At 32.4% G+C, this 22570-nt stretch overlaps 1 protein-coding gene across 1 annotated transcript in view; it reads left to right on the plus strand.

The window, feature by feature from the left end:
- The window catches only part of LOC129219118 (GTPase-activating protein pac-1-like), a 49152-nt gene that overhangs the window by 21234 nt on the left and 5348 nt on the right, over nt 1-22570 (plus strand). Inside the window, exons 6-10 of the mRNA XM_054853438.1 lie at nt 642-742; nt 870-965; nt 11010-11250; nt 17052-17183; nt 17277-17403. Of these exons, the coding sequence (XP_054709413.1) occupies nt 642-742; nt 870-965; nt 11010-11250; nt 17052-17183; nt 17277-17403 (697 nt within the window). The remainder of the gene's footprint in view (nt 1-641; nt 743-869; nt 966-11009; nt 11251-17051; nt 17184-17276; nt 17404-22570) is intronic.

Genomic DNA, 22570 nt, shown 5'->3' on the forward strand with positions numbered 1-22570 from the left:
TTTTGCAACATACATAGTTATGCTAGTTACATATTTCATTGAAGTTTGCACTTGGTCATACTGCACCAGTAGTATTATTTTTTACAAAATCAAGTTAAAGCAAACTAAGAGCGAGTTTGATTCTGAATGATTTGGGTAAATATAAACAAGTTAGGGTGTAACATACCACATATGAGGCAATGAGAAGCAAAGGGTTGTAAGTGCCAAAATTAAAAATTTGGAAATAACCAGTACAAATAATAGGAGAACCTCTCATCTGCTTTTTGGCAAGAGATGGTACTAGTAGCTCTAGTAGTTGCTGCTGTACAGCTTGATTTAGGGGAAAAAAAAGAATTCAATGAAAGGCAACATAGTATCTTAGTTGAACTTAAAATGCGTTTTATAAAAAAACTTACATCCCTTTGCTTTTTACTGCCTCATATGTGCACTGTTTTTGTTCTCCCAAGTTTTAACGAAAGAAAATATGAAATAAAAAGGATAAGAATCTGCGTCTTGATGTGTCCAAATGTGCATTTTTATTTAAATTTCATAAAATGTTATGGGAGCCTCCCCCCCCCCCTCTTTTTTGTAGGAATTTGTTGGTGAAATAAGGAATAATGAATGATTAATATTCATTTTGTGTTCTTTACTATTTTCAACAGCAAAGTTAAAGTTAGAACAATCTCTAACTTCTGTTCCTCCTCATGAAGATGATTCAAGTTATGAAGTAGCTTCACCTAGAGATAATACTACTACTTCTAGGGTAATAAATTTTGTCTTTTGTATAAATTTGCCTTCTCTAAATCAAAAGAGTTGTAGGTTTTTGTGTATAAACCTGATTTTAGAGTCTTGCATATCAGTTATTGTGCTAAAAATGTCTTTTTTAACAGGGAAAAACAGAGAATGATAAAACAGCAAAAAAGAAAGAAGAACGTAAAAAGAATCGAGAAGATGAAAAACAAGAGAAGCGGAGACTAAAAGAAGAAGTAGGTTCAAGTTAATTGTTTATGGTTGCAAATTTTCTTACTGGAAAGTAGTGCAATTGCGCTTTGTATTCATTTTCTGATTTTGGTGTCTGCCTCTTTTTTTGTACATTTAATATCATGCTATGTTCAGGGATGCACAATCTTTTTAAAACAACAGGCCACAAAGATTGGAATTGATTATGTTGAAAGCCACTTTAAAAGTATGGGGTGAAGGGAAGGTGGGTCAAAATCATAAAAATTCATACACAATGTATTTAGCACTGCATTTGGAGATTATGTTTTTTTCAATACATAACTGATTTCTGTACCCATGTAGAGGTAATGACTAAAAATCAATAAATGAAAATTTTCACATAAAAATAACAAGTGGGGGAATATGGGACAAAACGAAATAGCGGGGCAAAGTAAAATGTTCAAATATTTACTTTGCTTTTAGCGCCACCTGCCTAGTAATATTTTAACTATGTAGTAGCACATGTAGTCTATTCCAGTCAAGAAATATTACCACTGAAAGTCAGAGAATATGATAGTACAAGTAATTTTCAAAAATTGATACTCATATTGTAATATTTTGTTGTAAGTCAAATTATTTTTGTTATTATTAAATGATAAAGTTATTGTTATTATAATGCTTTAAATATATTACTGAGACCTACTAATATACGGTGCAGTATTTATTTACTTAATTTTAAGCTTATTTGTATTTCAAGTGCTTTGTACAGTTAGTCAAGTGCATGCGGGGCAAAATGGATGGGGCAAAGTGAAATGTAGTCCATTTCATTTACTTATTCAATCGTTTATGAAAATCATTTACATTTCAGTTAATTAGTTGTTCCATTCATATTCTTTCACTTAAAAAATCCCTTATATATTTTTTCATTCATTCACTTATTTTCTTCTTCATTCGATATTTTATTCATTCATTTAACTTTTCTCATGTATTAACTTATTTATATATTTATTTATTCATTTATTGTTTCATTTTATTTTCATTTCTTCATTCATTCTTTTATTTACTCATTTATTCTATCAAATATCTTTAACAATTGAATAGAAAATATTTTGTTTATATTTTGTTAGAAAAATATTTTATTTTTCACTTTGCCCCACGAAAAAAAAGGGGGTTGACATTTTCCACCTTTTTTTAAAGGCACAAATTTACTGTCAAAAATTTAAAATGTTTCAGTGCAAGTTTTATTATAAAATATAGTGTTCTTTCTTTATGTACCGTAATTTTCAAAACAAATTTCCAATTTGTTCATTTTGAAAAAAGTGAGTGATCTTAACCATTTCACTTTGCCCCACATTCCCCTGCAATGTTAGCTAGTATAACTTAAGGCAGTCATTATAATTTTTTAACTAAGCAGAGCAGATAACTAAAATTAATAACAACATTTAATTAAAATTTAGATATCTGAGAATGCATAACAATTTATTGATTTCATAGATAAAATTGTGCCAAATTTTCATTAAAATTTGTTTTAGTGCTTTAAAAATGTAGTCGTAACAAGGTGCAAAACAAAAAAAGACTTCATTTGAATTCTATTCCTAGTTTTGGACTTGTTCAATTCACGCCACAAATGTGTTTGCAAATGTTATGCACTGCTAAACGCAGTGCAATAAGCAGCTGTATTCAAAGAGGCAAGTTTTTCTTGTGAAAAGAACTAATCCAATATTTTTATCTTACTGGCAATTTTTATGAAAATTAAATATCAGCATTTTATTTTTGTGATTCTTTTAAAGTTAATATTTAGAATTAGAAGGGGGGGGGAGAAAAAAAGTCCACGTTCATTTTGGTTGCAAAAGCACAATTATGTCTAAAGCATGTGTTATAAGGTTTTTTTTTTTAATCTTATACAAATCATATTTAAAGACGAAACAAATGCTCAGGAAAAAGGAATGAATTAATATTTAAGTAGAACATGAAACTGACAAATTTTAAACAAAACTGTATGTTTCCATTTCAAACTCGTTTTTTTGGGGGGGGGGGCAGGAGAATAAAAAAGTACCCTTTTATTTCAGCTCAGAAGGTTTTGTACGGCATACTACTGAAGAAATAATGAAAAAGTCAACTAACCAGAAACAGATGCTAAAAGATAGCTACATAATCACTAGCAGTAAAATTAGCTAGGACTAAAACGCAATATGTCGTATACATACAATGTTTATCTTTCAGTTTAACATTCCGTTTTATTAATAATTTTCATTTTGGTGGAAGTACCATTTTTATAGCATATTTTTTAGTGCTCCAATTTTGCAAGTGGGTCATTCCATACGAAATGAGCAAAATTCGCAAAAACGTGGTGGCCGCATGGTAACAGATTTTTATGAAATTTGGTATACAGGTTCCTTTTATGCCTATATAAAAATATCTAAAATACTTTTGCTTAAAATTTTTTATTTTAATAGTTACATGCGATTGAAAATTTGTCAAATTGAACACCATTCTCATAAATGCTAAATGTTGCACTTTTGAAGGCTTGTATCTTATTAACTATTTAATGAAAACATAAAAGTTATATGTTGCAATCTATGGAGTAGGGTAATTAATCTGATATCAGTAAAATTTTCAAAGTTATTATAGTTAACTTTTAACCGAGTTTCAAAAACTAAAAATATTTCAATTTTCTCATAATTAAGCATTTTATTTTTTAATCTCAATCTTTAAGAAATGCATTAGCTTTGATGAAATTAATACCCAATAATGTGCTAAGTATCATAAAAGAAATACCTTACTTTTGAAGTTGTATTTTAACTCCTTTGTCTTCATAATCAATTTTAAACTTTGTGACTTTTTGTATAATGATGATTTTCCCCTTCACATACACACAAAAATTCAAATGAGGGAAAATTCAGACAACTTTAAAATTTTACAAGAATATAGAGCTGTGTTTCTACTATTTGCTTGAAGAAACTCGAAATTGGTTTTTGATTTCCAAACGTAAAATAAAATTCAGAAAGAAAGCTTTTTTTTTTTTTTTGGTCAATCCATACAGTTTCGACGGGTAGGTGTGCTCGACCATTTTTATTTTATTTTTTTTAAATTCATATTCCTAAAAGCTGCATATGAAAGATGTTTAAAACCACTTTTATTTTTTCTCTCAACTGGACCTTTGATTTTTTAGAGGTCATCAAAAGTGGTTTTCATAGTCAAAAATGGGACCTTTGCATTTTGGCAGAAATCTATTTGAATTACATTTATGACAGTTAATTTAACACTTTGATGTTAAAGTGCATAAGTTGATAGTCTTATATGCTGAGTTACTTAGCTGTAAGTTAATAATTAAAATAATGGCAACAGGTTAAAGTTCAAGACCAAATGTAAAAATTTTACTCATTTCAAAGGGGGATAACTCACGTAGAGGACGGAAACACAAAATGAAATACAACAAAAACTAATCGCTGGAACCATGCTAGAAAGAATATGTAACTGTTGCTGTGTGTTTGTTCACCCTTTATAGATTAGAGCCCCTCAAAAATCGGAAAAATGACGAAAATGACATTTTTAGACCCCTATAAACCAAAAGGGGATAGAATTAAAAATAAAATTTCCTTTCCAATTGAATATTCCGTTCAAGTACTATACATTTTATACATATTGTTTTTTGTATTTGGTTTGTAAAAAAGATACAGGTCTTTAAAATTAAGCAATTTTGCTAGTCAATTCACACACTAAAACAGAAATAAAAACTGAAAACGTCATGGCACCTTCTTAAATTACGTATATTGTGCCCTATGTAATACATTATACTGAAAAAACATACTGTAATTTTCAAAATAATTATTTTAATTTGATAACTTAGAAATATTTGAACATGAGAATGAGTAGTTTGTACTGTATGGAACCTGTATGGATTGACCCTTATGTGAAATTACGAGAATTCAAAGAATTAGATAAACGACTAAATGATGCAAAAGCAAGTAAAGCTAACATTTATTTCAATTAAAAAAATGTACATTTCAGACTGTACTTCATAAACATGCTTTTGAGAAAATGAGACACGAAAGAAATGGTTAGTTTTGCTAAACTTACAAAATAAAATGAAGTAACTAATGAAATTTTAGCTTAGTTCAAGTTACTCTAGTAACAAAAATACGCTGATACCAATGATTAAAATTTAGTAGCATCTAAAAGACACTTCAATATGTTACGTAAAAAAAAATGAGTAAATTTAGAGCTTTCCCTCATCTTCAAAAAAACATCTGAAACAGAGGAAAAAATGAAATTTTTGGAAATTTTCGATTTTTTAAAGTACAATTTCGTCATCAAGAAATTAATAAACAGTTACTAAATTATAGCAGATAGTTATCGATAGTTTTTCAATCTGAATTATTTTTACTGTTATTTTTTCATTAAAAGAGCTAGAAGAATGATTTAAAATCTGGAGCAAATTGGCAAAATTTCAATCTTTGTCAATATCTCAGATTCAAAAAAAGATCCGAATAAATTTTACTTCGCTTTTTCTCAATAGAAAATTGTTTATAGATTGCGGAAATATTTATTTTTTAAGTGTACGTTTATAACTTATGGAGTTATTGAGTCACAAACTGGTGGTGATGGACTCTGAAAATTTAGGCTTAGGTAAGCATCAACTTCTAATATCAATAACAGCTCAACAAACAGTTTATAAACTTCCATACTTTGCATTCCCTTATAGATATGTATGGTTTACCAAAATAAAAATTTTCATTGAAATCTGTGACATGTCAGCCACAGCTGATTTGCTCATTTCGCATGGAATGACCCAAGTGTAATTTTTAGGAAAGTGGTAGATATAAATGGGAGTAAAATCGACCTGTATTGGATCTTGAAATTGTAAACTAAAACAATAAAGAGGGAAACATTTTTCCTAAATTAGTTAAAATGTTCGAAACAAAAATTTGTTTTCTGGTTTTTTTTTAGAACTAGTCCCATAAAGATCTATTAGGTAACTCACCAAAAAAAAAAGGAAAAAAATGTAGCCATTTTTTGCGGAGTTTGTCTGATTTTATTTACTCTGAAAATTGGATTTTATTGGGAAACTTCTTTTTAGAAAAATTGGTACTAAATTTGGTGCATTGAAAGAATTAACTTTAATTAAGACCGCCATTTAACTGCATTTTCACAATTTTTACCTCATTGACTCAAGGTCTTATTTTTGGAAACTTGGAAAATCAAACTTGTGCTTTGCTGGAATTGCATGTCACTTTTGAGATTTCAGTCCTTTTGCATATTTTCAATTTCTCAATTTTAAAGTCTGAAGCTATTTAACATATGCAACCTTCAACTCTGCTTCTTTTATTTTTAATTTTAAGTTTATTTTTCAAAAAAATGATTCAAGTTGTTAAATAATTTGACTGCAGCAGTCTGCGCTGTTATTTTCCTAATATGCAGCTTCAAATAGTTGCACTTTTGAATTGCATGTGGCTAAAAGAATGTGTTAGATGCCTTTTGAAGACTTGAAAATTTCGGCTTTACAAAAGGGTGTCAATTTTCCAAAATTTCTCCGACGGTTTTTTTCACTGCCCTTTCCAAAATTTTGCTCATTTATTCTGCAGAAAATATGAAGCTTTTTATAAGTGCAACCTTTGGATAACTTTAAGTGTAGGCTTAAGAGTTACTGGATTTTCTCTCTCTCTCTTTTAGTCCCAATTTTTTAATTTAACCTAATTTTCTTACACTTTCCAATTATAAATTTTTAGTTTATCAGTTTTTCTTTCTTCTATTCCGTATACAGCACCTATAAGTTGACATGCACAATCTCTTTGCATCCTTAACTAGAGTTACAAATTTTGCTTTCAAAGCATTGATCAGTGATCTCCAAATTGCATGTCAATATTTTGAAATTGTATTTTCATTTGAATGTTGAACTTTTTTACTGTGAAAGCCAAAAATAGTGAAAGTCGTACTTTGACTAATCAGTCATTACATCTTTCCTACTTTTGGCAAAATAATCTTACTTTTACCACAATCCTCCTGCCAGCCAGATTTTTCATGTCTTCCTCCTGCTTTTGAATAACTCTTACGGACTAAACTTACAATTTACATATTTTGGCTGTTTTTTAGAGCTCTCTCCCGACATCTTACGAGATCGGAAGCCGATTGCATCCACTTATATAAAACTCTCCCAATTTTGTGAACCATATGATTTTATCACTTAGGCATCGCTAATTTTGTATTCAACATTATTTTCAATTCATTTTATAATTTGTAGTGTATTTTCAAGATTTTCCTTTTGCTACGCCCACTTGACAATTTTAGCCCAGTTGCAGCTAGGTTCTGACTACTGTTAAAAATCAATACTTTTTTTCTTTAGTGGGTTTTCTTAATTTTTATGGAGATTTTAATAAGTAAAATAAAGATATGCTTAAACTGGCCGTGAATACAGAAATCAAATTTTAATGTTGTGTTTAAATTATGCAAATGTCCAGAATTGCTGTAAGTTACTCAAATTCAGTATTAGTGTATCTATATTTTCAAGAATCTGAGTTTAATAGCTTTTGCAGTCTTTGGGAGAAGATTTCTACTTTGCAATTTATCTAAGAGATAGTCTGCTAGCTGATGTGTAAAAAACTCAAATTTGGTTTAACTCTAAAATATTCTGTAAATTTTCAATTTTAATCTCTCAGATTTCATCGTGTGCCATGAAACTTCTTGACCTCCCCCTCCTAGAAAGAAGGCATAATCTACTTATTTTTAAAAAATCACTTTAGCAGAAACATAATAATCTGTTACAATCTGGCTCATTCTAAATGCAGTAAATACTGATAGTCCTTTTCTCATACATCAGAAGTTTTGTCTATTGAAAAATGGCTCTTAAAAATTGTTTAAAACTTTGATATATGTATTTCTAAGAATGTTTGCTTTCTGAGAGTAATTATAATTTCCTTATGACTGAAAATATTTCCTTTGAAAACAGAGGGGCTTAGTACCAGGTACAGATCCAGGTTCTTGTTTTAGTGGGGTCATTTCCGGAAGGAGAGGGGGTGACTTTGGGGGGGGGGGTAATAAAGTGTCTAGTGAATTTACTGACATACATGTCCCCAAAACGCAGCTTTTGGCTATCTTTGGTGACTTAAGGGAAGAGGGATCTCTGGATCCACACCTGCTGAGTACAATACTTTAGCAGGAGCATGCAAAAAATAAACTGCCAGAAAATGAAAAAACAAGCTGTTTTTTTTGATGCAGTGATTGTAAATATTAACAAAGAAATTGATCATTAACTAAATTTAATCTTAACAATCAGGTTATTTAGCCAGATATTTAAAAAATATATTTACTCTTGATCGAGCAAAGTAATTTTAAGGTCAGACATATTCATAGCGGAAGGGGGAAAAATCTGTTTGTCCCCCTCCTTCCCCCATTTGTGATGTTATTTTAATCTCTTGAAATTTCTGTCTAGAGTAAGTACCTTTTGTTTTTGGACTTGCAATGGAGTTTACCACTTCAGTGGTCTCAAAATATAAGAAATGACTTTCAAGAAATGTTTTCCCCCACTCAATTTAATGCTTGATCACAGAGAGATGGCGGATGACTTTGAAGCAGGAGCATCATTTGTATCAATTGTAATGGATAAAATCAGCCAGAAAACACAGAGTAGTAAGAGTCGTTCTCTCTGATCTTATCTATTGCCAAATAATAATAAACTATTACAAATAATACAAATAATGTTTCTTTTTCAAATTCATCTGCCATCTCTCCATGGTCAAGCTTTACAAAATGGCATGTATTGATTGAATATGAAAGAAATATTTTATGCAATATTTAATTTTCTCATATTTTTAATACAGAAGAATAATTTTCTGTTATATGAAAGCATTTTCTTGTGTGTGTGTGTGTGTGCAAATCAGTTTTGTTCCAACCCAAGTCTAAAAACTCTAAACAATGTAGTACAACACTTAAAAACGTTCACACACTCATTTTTATTTCTAAGGAATTGTTATCAAAACACCAAAATTCCTCCTGAGAAAGAATTTTTAGTGATTAGAAGTATAGTAAAAACATTGTAATGAAACAATCACTGTTGAAAAACCGAAACAGTTTCACTCAGGAGTACATATACAATAGTGTAAGAAATTAAGAGAATTTTCCGCTTTGGTCAATTATCTCCAGAACTCCAGGGGAATTTTAATGAAATTTAGTGTACATACATTTAAACAATGCAAAACAAATAACCGTCCGAGATTTAAAATACACACATGTGATCACATAAATAACACTCGTTAAAGTTAGATGGTATGAAACAGCGGTTGCTAAATTGAACAACAAAATGAGTTAATGGGGGTATAGCCCCCTCTAACAAACCTTTAGACCTTGAAGTGTGACTCCATACTTGAAATGAAGTACTTTATGTGATTCTGGGGCAAATGTTTCCACTGGTTCAGCAACGCTGTTCTCAGACTATGGATGGTCCCCGGAGAGGTGTTGCGAGTTGCTATTGCTCTCCCGAGAGCATCCCATAAATGCTCTATAGGATTGGAGTTTAGAGATCTGCTTGGCTAAACCCTCCAGTGAATATCCTTCCCTTCCAGAAATTCTTGGACCAGAAGAGCTCTATCAGGCCTTGCGTTAACATCCATTAAAATTCCCCAGGACTAACATTACCTCTCAAGAGGTGAGCATAGGGCTCCAAGACCACATCTCTATTCCTCGCTATTTTCAGAGAGACTCTCTCAAAGACATGGAGGGGTGTGCGGCCACCCAACATGATGCCTGTTCAGACCGTCAAATCACCACCGTCATAATGGTTGATTTCGCGCACATTGTAGGGTAAGTAGTGGGTTCCTACTTCTATCCAATGAAGGTAGGACAATAATACTCGGTTAAGCTGAACTGGGAGCCACAACCTGCCCTCCAATAACCGCAAAATCGACCATTATGGGAGGGGAAAAAATTTTTTTTTTCACCAACCTTGTGTCTAATTTTCCTTTTTTCTGCAAGGGAGATTTCCTCTGATCATCCAATCTTCCTTCATGGCAACTAAGGAGAGTAGAGCTGCCGACACTTCTCCTGAAATATTTCCAGAGGTTGGTGGTGCTTGTATCATCCTATCACATCAGGAATTTCTTCACTATCTGGTTTACTAGCCACTTTTGATGAAGAAGAGATGATCTAGAGTGTCTCCACAGCTGATCAAGCGATTTCAAGCATAGATACTCCAAAATGATTTTTTTGTAAATGCCAACTAAGAAGCAAATTTTCAAAAAAATTGTTAGTACAGATCAGATTATAAATGAAATTGCATCTAGAAACAAAACAACAAGTAAATTTTACACATTTTGCCCTGTACTTCATTGGATAAGAGTTGGTTTTGAAACAATGTGCTTCGATTTTTACCACTGCCCCGATTTTAGGTTTTCCTTCTTAGAATGTTTTTTATCACTGGTTCGACGGAAAACGTAAAATCAGGGTTTCACTGTATACAAATGCATCTTTTAGAGATAATTTGGTATGATCAATTTAAAAGTAGTGTTTTACTAGTGCATTTTAGAACTTCCTCATTCTAGCAATTACATAAGTTAACCATAAAGAGTCCCCGCCATCCCCTTTTGTCCCTTTAATCTACCCTTTTAGTTGCAGCTGGCTAAAAGATACTTTGAAATGTACATTGTCTGAAACTAAGCATTCATTTTTATTCCTGGTACAGAAAATATTGCTTTTACTTTAAATGCTGATTTTTAAGACTTGAAAGTTTATTGATATGCTTGGTTCATTAGTTTTGAAGTGTTTTCTGTTTTTTTATTTGCACATTTTTTTCCATTATAGTCTTTTTTTTAACCTATTGCAATAAATGAAAAAATCTTGTCTTTCTTTCTCTTAAAGGAGGTGAGTGTTTAACTATTGTGTTTATAAAGATATATGCAACATTTGAAAAGTCAAATTGACTCTTTTCTGGCTTTGTTGCATATATTTTTACTTTAAAGGTGAAAGGTTAGTCTAATGCAAACATACATCTTTATATTCTTAGTAAAATAGTTGGGGGAGTTGCTTGTTTGTGAGGTGCTTGCCAACAACTTTCAGCTTTCATTTATTTTGTCATTTCATTAATCTATAATATTTTGCAGGAACGATTAAAAAGGTTAACTGAGAAAAAGAAAAAGAAAGCAGCTCAGGGAAAAAGTGGTACTATAACTCAACAGTTACAAGGTATTGAAGACTTCATGCAGTCTGAAGACAATCCTACTCCATTATTTGTAGAGAAATGTATAAAATTTATTGAAGAAGAAGGATTAGATTCTGAAGGAATTTATAGAGTACCAGGAAACCGGGCTCACGTAGATCTACTTTTTCAAAAGTTTGATGAAGGTATATTTTTAAATGCATTTTTAATAGTATTTTTTAACAGTAATGTTTAACATCATTTTGATTTAGCATTGAAAAATTGCAGTATTTAATTTCATTCCATAATTGTAAAGCAAAAAGGGTAAGTTACTATACATGCTGTCACAAAAAAATAAATGTGCCCAGAGAGACATAAGCTATCATCACAAAACTTAAAATGTATGTGACCCGTGGGGAGATAAACAAATGATTCCATAACCATTTTCATACCAATTTCTGAATAAAACAATATCTTGTCCTGAATTGGACAAGATATTGTTTTATTAAGAAATTGGTATGAAAATGGTTATGCATCAATAAGTTGCATCGCCACCTCTGGGAGCTAACTATATGACCCCTGCAGAACATCAAGCCATAATCTTTTTATTTGGGCTATTAGTTCCCCAGCATTCTTGGATGGTTGGTATGCTCCAAACGTACTCTATTGGGGAGAGGTTTGGTGACCAAGCAGGCCACAAAAGTACTTCATTTCCTTGAAGACATAGTTGAGAATGTCATGCACAATGTGGGCAATTATTGTCTAGCCTATTCATGGTTCTTTTGCAATTCAATGGCATAGACAGTAAACCAGCATTGAAATGTTTTTCTCATAACTGCGAGCCATCATAGTGCCTTTTAGGAGGACTAGAGGTAATTCCCCACTACTATCACACCATATTGCGCTCCATAACAAATGCTGGATTGGACCTCTGACCCGACAGTATCTTTATTTCTGTATATTCTGGGATGAAAATCTTCCGCGGATCCGCGATTTTCCACTTTTTGTATTTTTTTTCATTTCACGGTAGCCGAGCGTTTTCAAGCGATTGATCTCGATCGCCTCCTTTCCATCAGAATTTTTGCTGACTCACGTGTTCTTTCTAAGGTACAAAGAAGAAAGGAACTTTGTTTTGTCGGTGAGAAGGGAAAAAGGCTCAATAATGACGTAGAAAGAGTTGGCATTTATGCATTTCAAAATCTGATTGCATCCGCTTCCATAACACTCGCTCCTTTTTGTCTACTGTGCCATCTTATCACTTAAACCTTTATAATTTTTTGTAGACTATTATTTTCAACCCTTCTGTATGTGTTTTATTTTATGCTGAAGACTCGTACTCTCATTGTTTTGGCACGCCCATTTGACAGCCACTTTCTAGCGATCTCGCAAATACCCCCTGACCTCCCTTCTGCCCCGACTTTACCATCAGGATTCTTGCTGAGGCACACCACGTTCTTTCTTGTGTAGAAAGAAGTAAGGAACTTTTTGCTGTTGGTGAAGAGGGGGAAATGCTGGAGAGTGACAGTGGGTGGGTACAAACATTAGATGTAGCTTTTGAAATCCGATTGCATCCGCTTCTGTAACATTCTCTCATTTTTATCTCCTATGCCATTCTACTGCTGAGACATTAATACCTTTTGTAGACTAATATTTTCAACCCTTCGTACACTTCATTTATTATTTTTTTCATGAAGACTGCCACGCCCATTCAAAAATGTTTATCCTATTCCATCCGAGTTAATTTAAGCCAGCATGAGTCTTCAAATCTAGTTTTAATGCTTATCGCCGCCAGCAAAAACAAACGTCAGCAGCAAGAATAGTGTACACGACAGAACAAGTTGGGGTTTTCTGAGTTTTTCACCCCTCTATCTCAGCCCCATGAAACCCCCGGAGTTGATTTTTGGTATACTCAATCTCTAGTGGCCCCTGAAGACATAAACCAAAATACAATTCCCAGGACCATTAGGGTGAAGAGGAATTTAAGTTAGAAAATTGTTGTTAAAAAAAGTTTTCGCTTTCTTTGACAGGGCTACAGCCCAAACGAGAAACGGAATCAAGCTGAAATTTCACACACATATTCCTTGTGCCCTACTGATATACCTTTTGTGCCATTTGACTCCCTCCCCCTTGTTTTTACCCCCAAATCGTACCTTCCTGGGGTTCCGCAGCAGCCCCCCCCCCCCGGGAAACTATGGTAAGTTTTTTTTGTATACATATTCTAGGGGGGCCATTAAGAACATATACAAAAATTCAAACCCCAGGGACATTATGGGCCGGGATAATTAAAGTTTGAAAAGCACTAATTTCCCCTAAATTCTTGTGTACTTACTCTCAGCTTATAGGGTTTGTTAATCTCTGACTGCAGTTGCAAAACTAGAACAGATCTAAGATGTAACAATTATTCAAAAGTTGTCTTTGGAAATGAAAGCAATCTAGACTAATAAAACAGATTCAACAGTTGCAACTGTTAAATCGCGGATGTCACAACACGCGGACGTAGCTCATTGGGCTTTCTGTTCTATGTTTGTTTAAGCAGAGAAACATTAATGAATGAGATTAGAATACAGTCCCCCTCTCCCAGTTTCACCGATACAAATTTTCTTTCCTTCTATATATTTAATATATATTTAATATTCGATATATTTAAGGGGGACGAAATTTTAAATGTGTCGGCGAAACTGGGTTTAAACCATGAAAAATTTTGTGTGACACATTATATGTAATCGTATGCATATGAATATGATACATCTAACTTTATAATTGAATGCGAAAAATAGCACTTATTTATTGGTTTGCTTACTTTCTAAATTAATGCATTTTTCACAAACATAGCACATTATGAATTGAAATATATGAAATATGTGTGGACACCCGTGTTTTGCAGTGATTTGTTAACAGACAAAGTTTTTGCAATTAATTTAAGCAAGACTTTTGAAATTAGCTAAGTCCACGCTCATACGCAGTTGCTGTGGAAAATTTGCGATATCCGCGATTTGACGTATAGTACAGTTGCTTACATCTTCTGACACGTTCAAATTTAAAATATTTAAAGATATGGGGTTTTTTTTATTTATTTTGCTTGTTCATAACATACGTTATATTGTCTTTGTTGTGAACTTTTAAACAAAACTTGGTATTAAACAAGACAAAGACTTTCATCCAAAGAAAGATAAATCACCCAACAATTTAAATTATCCCATAAAACGTAAAATAATCCACGATTTAAAAAAAGGAGTCATTAAGTAATAACTGAAAAGTTAGATTAATATAGCTCATAAAACATTTTTAATAAAACTTCACAAAAATGTTGAATAATCCATCAAATAAAGAAGCTGCAATAAAATTTATTGCGAAGTTGGAAAATACTTGAAAACAATATAATTTAAAATATAGTATTTTATTATCCAAGCAGTTTTCTTTGAAACAGAGAGGATACAAGGATTGCAATAAAATTCAAACGGCCCAATTCTCACTAAACGAACGTAGAATCTTACTGGTCAGAAAATAACATGACGTAAAATTAAGCTTGCCATTATTGTTCCTTAGAAACACAAACAACTCTGTTTCAATAGAATATTTATGACTAGAAATTCTCAATTCAAAAAATACAGACAAAGTAATAATATAAATGCAAAAAGATGTGGTATCTCAGCAAAACAACCCTGTTGTAAAAATTTCCCCTCCAAGAGAACCTTTAACTCTTCCTCAAAAAAAAAAGAAAGCCTTCATCCTAAACCAAAAAAAAAAAACCCTCAGCCTTAAAAAGTCATGATATCTAGTTTGCTCGCCAAGTATCTGCCAAACTGTCATCCTCCCTGTTCTCCTCTCCCTGTTAGAACCAAGCAACCACTTCAATTAGAAAAGCTTCCCGCCAAGCAAGGTAAACAATTTGAAGGATCTATCCATATTTCTGAGGAGTTGAAGGTGGGAGGAGGTTCTAATGGAAGTAGGTGTGATGAAAGAGGAGAACAAGGAGGATGATAGTTTGGCAGATACTTGGCGGGCAAACTAGATATCATGACTTTTTAAGGCTGAGGGTTTCTTTGATTTAGGATGAATGCTTTCTTTTTTGTAGGGAAGAGTTAAAGGTTTTCTTGGCGGGGGAAATTTTTACAACAGGGTTATTTTGCTGAGATCAGGCTTACCAAAGCCTGAACCTGCCCAGCTTTTGAAGAACTTAATAAATTCAAATTTATTTTAATTATACTGTGCTCTTTTTTTATAACAGACTCATAAATATAGGAAATTAAAGATGCTTATATTCTCTAATCATGACATAGTGCTTAAAATGACCATCAAAGCTTAAAAAGTTTTAGATTGGGTTTAGTTTTTCATTGATTTTTATAGAATATACCCAGCTGCTACACAAAATTTCAAAATGCTCCTCAAATTGTTTCTCCGAGGTTAGCCACACTGATAATGTCATTTTGTAATTATGGTGTCCAATGATTCAGCTTGTATTAAGTGTTTAATTATATGGAAGTTTTATAGCATTAGATGTCACATTAATAAAGTTTTAATTTCACCTGATTTATGGACTATGGGAAATTGAAAGTGGTAAATGGAATTGATATATCTGTTAAAATCTTAAATAAATGCAAGCTTATTTTATTTATTCATTTGTTACCATTTCTACTTTTAAAAAAATAATAATAAATAAATAAAAGACAGTATAGTATCAATATAATTTTGCATAATGTAATGTATATATATATATATATATATTCAAATTTTAAGTCTCGCAATTTTTCCTCTTTTTTGACTTCGGGCTGTTTTTATCCCTGGGCTATTTATCTACATATATCCATCTCTGTAAATTAATCTGTATATCTATATTTTTTCTATTTCAATATGTACCTATCCACCTATATCTCCATATATTTATCAAGCTTTGTTCATAGTAATTTCAACAAAGCATTTTATAAAATAGTTTTTTATAGTGTTTTTATATGTTCTCTATATTTAGCAATATATATATCTAGATTTACGTAAAAATGAAAAAATAAGTTTTTAAATCAAAGGGAATAACATAACTGCACCAATAGTCTGTCATAAGGACATAAAAATACTTATAAATAGTCTATGTATCACTCAAACACTGGATATGACGTGTTTCTACTTTTATTTACTTATCCCCAGTCATCATCCAATAACAGTTACAGGGCTATCCTATAGGGTCCTCCAATATCTCCTATTTTCCCTATATTTTCCTAATTTGTGGCAATTGTTAATTATTGGTTTATTGCCTCATTATCTTTTCATTTATTCATTCAACCTTTTATTTACTTATTGGTTTGATCAAAAATATGTTTATAACCAAATAGAAAATATTTCATTTTTCACTTTGCCCCATGAAAAACAAAGTGAAAAAATTCCACTTGTTTTTGAAGACGCAAATTTACTGCCTAAAATTAAAAATAATATTCTACTAATAATTAATTAATATTCTTCTTGTGCATATGGAAAAGTGCATGGGTGTGTACCAATTTCAAAATAATATTGAACTCGGGACTCATTACCAACTGGTTCAATTCCCAGGCAGCAGATTTCTATATAAAAGGGTTTAAAAAAAACCTAGCAGCATCGGGAAAATGGTATAGATGGTAACTGCAGTTATGTTTGAAAGTAAACTATATAGTATTAATACGGTTAATCGAATCCTTCTCAAATGATCTTAGTTTTTTTATAACCAAAATTTTGGTACCAACATTTTTTTCGTTTTCAAGTTTTAAGTGCTTCGATGAGATAGTGACATTCACATTTAAAGTTTTACTGATACTTACTTCTAAACCTCGGTAAGTACTAGAAATGCAAGGTGATTGCACAGGATGCCACCCTGTTTTACATTTTGGAGTTTAAGTATTCTTTTTCAGTGTTACTCATTTTCAATTTTTTTTCTGGAGCAATTTAATTACTTGTTTGTAAACCAACGTTATGCAAGAATGTAGCAACTGTTTTAGCTTTTTTTTTTTTTTCTCTGATGATTGATTTTATATATTCATTCTAGATTCATCAATTTCCATTAGAGAATTGGATATTCCTGTTAATGCTGTTGCAACAGCTTTAAAAGATTTCTTTTCAAAAAGACTTCCTCCTCTCATTCCACCATGCCTAATGAATGAATTAACAGAAATATCAGGTAGTGTATATTTTAACTGTTTTCTATTTTTGCACGATGCACATTTTATTCAAATGAAGAAATAGTATATTTAAATGTTATTTTTTAAAATAGGTGCATCATATTCTTCTTCTGGCATTCAAGATAAAAGTTGTAGGCTTTTTACATTGAGGGATCTCTTGAAAAAGCTCCCAACCTGTAATTTTGAAGTTTTAAAATTTGTCTTTCAGCATTTTGTTAAGTAAGTTAAAAAAAAATTTCCTAATAGAAGTTTTTACCTAATTTCAAACTTTTCATTATCATTATTTTTAATATTTGCTTGATCCAGCTAACTATTTGTGCATGGGTTTGTGTCCTAAACAGCAAAGGTACAATATTGAAATCAGTTTGATTTCTATTTTGTTCAAACTACAATATAAAGATCAAATGCTAAAATCAAGTGATTTATTTTGATTTCCATTTTGCAGTGGCAACCCTGTAGCCCAGTGGCAGAAACGCCGCGACACGGTGACAATGTCGCGAGCAATGAAACCCTCTCGCGGACAGTTCTGTCCGTGCTAAAAAAATAAAAGTTGTCCAAAAACAAAACAAAAAAAAGTTGTCCGTAGTTGGGGGAAAAAAAAGCTTTCCGCAACTGTTGGACATAATGAACTGCTGACGCAGGGAGAGAATAATCGCACACGTTATTGTTCTTGTTCGCATTGATTGGCTTCCGCACTTATAAACCAAAACAAAACAATCTTTTTCAAATTGTTTACTGAAAAAGCAAATCTGAAATCAAAATAATGCATATTTCTGTGTACAAAAAAAATCAGCACATTTCTGTGATGCAAGCAATACATAACTAACATAGTGCATAATTGTTTGTTTGTTTTATCATATCGTTAGCAGTGGTATTGTTATAAAATTCTCTAAAAATGCAGTGTAAGAACTTTTTCTTCCCGCTAATGTCTTAAAAAAAAAAAAAAAAGCTTTTATCAGCGCATTGAAATGCGATCGCTTCAAATACGGTCACCAGCTTTAAAATTATCACCATTTAGTGTCTGGTGTTAAACCTTTACTCATCCTTTTTTTTTCCCCCACGACTCCGAATTTTCGGTGAATATGTCAGTGGTATTAATAAAATTCAATATGCACCCCTGTTAAATGGTAATTCTAAAATTATTTTAATAAACTTTTTTATTTACCGTTTTTATACTTTTAGTGCTTTCATTTTGAAAAATGCAATCTGATTGCAACCGATATGAGAATCGAAATTTAACTCTTTTTTTTTAAACCTAACTTCGCTTTATATAGAGGCAAATAAATGAAAAGTCGATTAAAACCATCATTTCAAGATTTTAAAACGAAATTCTGTTTTTGTTAATGAGTCAAAAACTTAACTGCTGAATAGATGGTTTAATTTTAGTTTTGCTGCAACTGTGTCTATAGATATTAATGATCGGTTTCTCACAGGCTTGTAAAATGCAATTCTAAAACAATTTTTTAAAAATTCTTTTATCAGCTGTTTTTATACTTTTGGAGTCTTCACTTTAAGAATTGGGATCTCTTTGCATCCACTTTGAAATCCGAATTTTTCGAATTTTTAATGTTTAGTACGCTTTGTTAAGAGGTAAACAAACACATTATCCTTTTATTTTTATTGAAATCACGAAATTTAGAAGTTTTAAACGAAATTATGAGAGTTTTAAGAGTTTCAAGAGTTAAATGCTCAATTATATTGACATTTTGAATTTTATTGAGACATCCATATTGAATTTTATTTTTTTGTTTCAATTGTTTAACGGAGATGAATATTATTAATGGAAAAAAGAAAAAATATTACAAAAACACCCACTTTGAAATTTTGTTTTACAATCCCCCCCCCCCCCCATTCAAAATTATTTGATTTTTCACAACATGGACTGATTTTTCACAAATAAAATAGATCCTGTGAAAAATCCTGGACAGACCCCTGTTCAATAGCCAACGCATATTTGCAAAGGTCAGGTGCCTACCAAGGACAGGGGGTGAGGGGTCATCAGATTGCACCATTGAAACTTTTAAGGGGAGGTAATTTGAGAAAGATTTTGGTTTCAGTTTTTTTTTTTTTTTTTTTTTTTGAAAAGGGGGTCTTGTTCTTTAGAGGGGAGTGCTTCAAAGAATTTAGGGAAGCGCGCCATCGTCTTTGGGAAAGGGGGGGGGGGGCACCTCCTGCCGTATTTCAAAAATAATTATTTAAAAAAAGACTCGTTTATTATTTTTTTATTGAAACCACGTTTGAAATTTTGCGGACAGATTATGAAGTTCTGAAAGCTTGTCGCAGACAGCTACAAAACTTTTTGCCACTGGGCCCTGTAGTGTGCAATCGTTTAGTCTTAATTACGGCCTTATGGCGCTTTCCATGGAGTGAACAAAGTTCTTTAGTTCTGCAGCTGTTATAACATAAAATCAAGATTGAATTATTGCTTCTTATAATTAGGTTTTATTGCTGAGTTGCTTTTGTCTAACAAACTTTAGCAAACTTCATAGAATTATGATTATGTTTTATTGCTGGGTTGCTTTTTGTCTAACAAACTTTAGCAGACTTCATAGAATTTCAATTGGGTCAAGTTCTGAGCTATTCCCAAGTCATTCCAGCAGTAGAATACGATTATCTTGAAATAACTTCTTGCACACACCAGCATCGTGACAGGGTGCTGAAATCCTGTTGAAATATATAAGTAAATGCTTCATTATCTTGGAAAATATCACATAGAGAAGGCAGCAGCTTGGGCGCAAGTATTTCATTCATGTATCTTTGGGCATTTATACTCCATAGCCCAGCTTTATCTTTTCAACCTTTGTTTCACAGCCAGAAATGGCTTTTTTTTCGTGGAATTCTAGAATTTAGACCAAATTAATGCAGTCTGAACCAAACAGTCCTTGCACTTACTGTCCCATTGCATTGCGTCATTTCACCTTGTATACCCCAAGATGATTTTTTTTAATGTCATCTAGGCACAGTTCTTTAATTCTTCTGCCATCAATAGCTGTTGTGCACCTTTTTCTGCCTTTTTACCAGTTTGGTTTTTCATGCGATCTGTATCCCCACCCTCTACTGTTATCCTTATCAATACACTTGCGAAGATGTGTTTGCCACACCTCAAAGGCAGTCCTGAAACTCCTGGACAGGAATGTTGTAACCTGGTTCTAGACGTTTTTAACAGTATTCCAATGTTTTTCTTCCTACACTCTCTTGAGTCGGGGAAACAAAAAAATCGCATGGAGCAAATTCTGAAGTGCAAGGTAGTTGGGGGACCACTGGGGTATTATTCCAGGCCAGGAAGTTGGTAACCATGAAGGTCGTGTGCAAGAGAATGCTGAAATGAGAAAACATTGGGATACTGTGGAAAACATCCAAAACCATGTTACCCACGTTTCAGAGAGACATTCCCATCCAGGAGATTTCGGGTGCCTTTGAGATGTAGCAAACTTGTCTCAGCAAGTGTATTGATACAGGAGGACAGTATGTTGAAGAATTTTAAACATTTCTGCAAGTATAATCAATAAATCTGCACATTACTTTCAAAATAAACCCTGTATAATATCAATATGTACAGGTAATTTTTCACTCCCATGTTTGGGAATTTATGGGAAAATTGGGTCTTTTTTAAATAAGAATTGAAAAAAAATATCATTTGAATTTCTTTCCAAGCAGTCTGTAAACCATTTCTGAGCTTAAACAAACTGAAAATTTCAGCGTAATTGGACAGGTTGTACTTGAGTTTTGAGTGTTCTAACAGATGCTTTTGGAGACTTCAATTTATACTATGTAGAGATACTGCTACTTAATGCACACAGTGTTGTAAAATTACATCAATAATAGCCTATTATGCTACTTGTTGCCATGACTAACAACCTGAAATTTTTATCATGAGGTATTCTTTGAAAAAGTTAAAGGGATACTTTTTTTAATTTTTGCCAGAACTTTAATTTCTGGATGACTCAAATAATCTGCTTTTAGGACAAAAAGATGTTTAAAAGCAATACAATCTGAAACCAAGGTGAAGGAAATTGGGCCTACATATGCATATATAATGATTTTAAGATCAGATATGTGTAAGCAGTCAAAAATAACTTCCTTTTTATATAAAAATCTTTTATATAAAAGTCTCTTAATATAAAATTAATTCTTTGTTAATATATTTTTGCATAGTACAAAAAAGTGTCATTCAAACTATTAGTGTTATACTTAAAATACACCGCCAACTCAGTTATTCCATTCGAGGACACTACAAAATTAGTGTTATAGTTGATCCATTATGCACTATTCCGGAAAAAATATATTAATTTCTTCAGAAGGCAAGGCCTGGGGTGCAAGACCTTCCGTCTCAGGACGGATTTCCGTCTTGGACAAAATTTCCGAGACGGAGGTCGGGACGGAAAGAAATTCGATGACTTTCCTTCAGTTTTTACTAAAAAAAGGAAAATTGAGTGTTTGAAAAATATGCTTTAATATTACTGGATAGTTCCATAACCATGAATTTACGTCTACATTCTCTCGATTTTCCACCATGGGCTAGTTTTTGTCTGCAACATGCTTTTACAGGAGTTGCTTTTAGACTTGTGCCGGTTGGACTTTTTTTTTAGGTTGCTCTGTTATTCCCAACTCACTGCATTGCAGACAGCGGAGTTGCTGTCTATTCTCCCTGATTTATAGAATTAATCCTCTCTATTTGAAAGTTTAGCCTTTACTCTTTCTATTTTCGATCCTACTTTCGTTGTTTTTTTTCATTTGCAGTTTTATTTTTTGCAAACTTTACAAACATTAATGAAAATTATGTGCGCTTTAAAAATGTCTTAGAGTTGAATCTGAATCACCGATTGAGAGCGTTTGCTGATGGGAGGAAATGTTTACACCACAGCAAAGGGCCTCCACAGACGGCACCAGGCAAAACGGAAACTATCAGGGACTTGAAAAATTTTAATAAAAAACAGGAATTTAGGAAAAAAATCGGGAAAATTTTAAGCTGGTTTGAAACACTAATGGACAACTGTTCCTGCATTTTTGACATGTTTCTGGTAAAATATTCTAAGATTTGAGGAATCACTAAATTCCAAATGTCTTTCAATCTAACACTCGCTATAATGGAAATGTTGGGGGGAGGGGGGGAAAAAGGAAAGGAGAAAAATAACGGCAGCATGAATTTGCGAAAAAATGCTGCTCTTTCAAAGAGGGTAAGTCCGCAAATTAACCCAAAATACTGAGGTTTTAAAACGTTTGTATCTTGGCCAATATAAGGGGGGGGGGGCTACTCAAGGGCTCCAGAATAAAATATCGAAAAACTGAATTAAAAGCCATTTTTGAAGCTAGGAGTTGTTTGGGATGTTTCCTCTGCAAACTATATAAAATTTAGAAGTCAAAAATTTTTAGGCTGTCTCTAATG

The sequence above is a fragment of the Uloborus diversus genome, chromosome 3, assembly GCF_026930045.1.
Source record: "Uloborus diversus isolate 005 chromosome 3, Udiv.v.3.1, whole genome shotgun sequence".
Lineage (NCBI taxonomy): Eukaryota > Metazoa > Arthropoda > Arachnida > Araneae > Uloboridae > Uloborus > Uloborus diversus.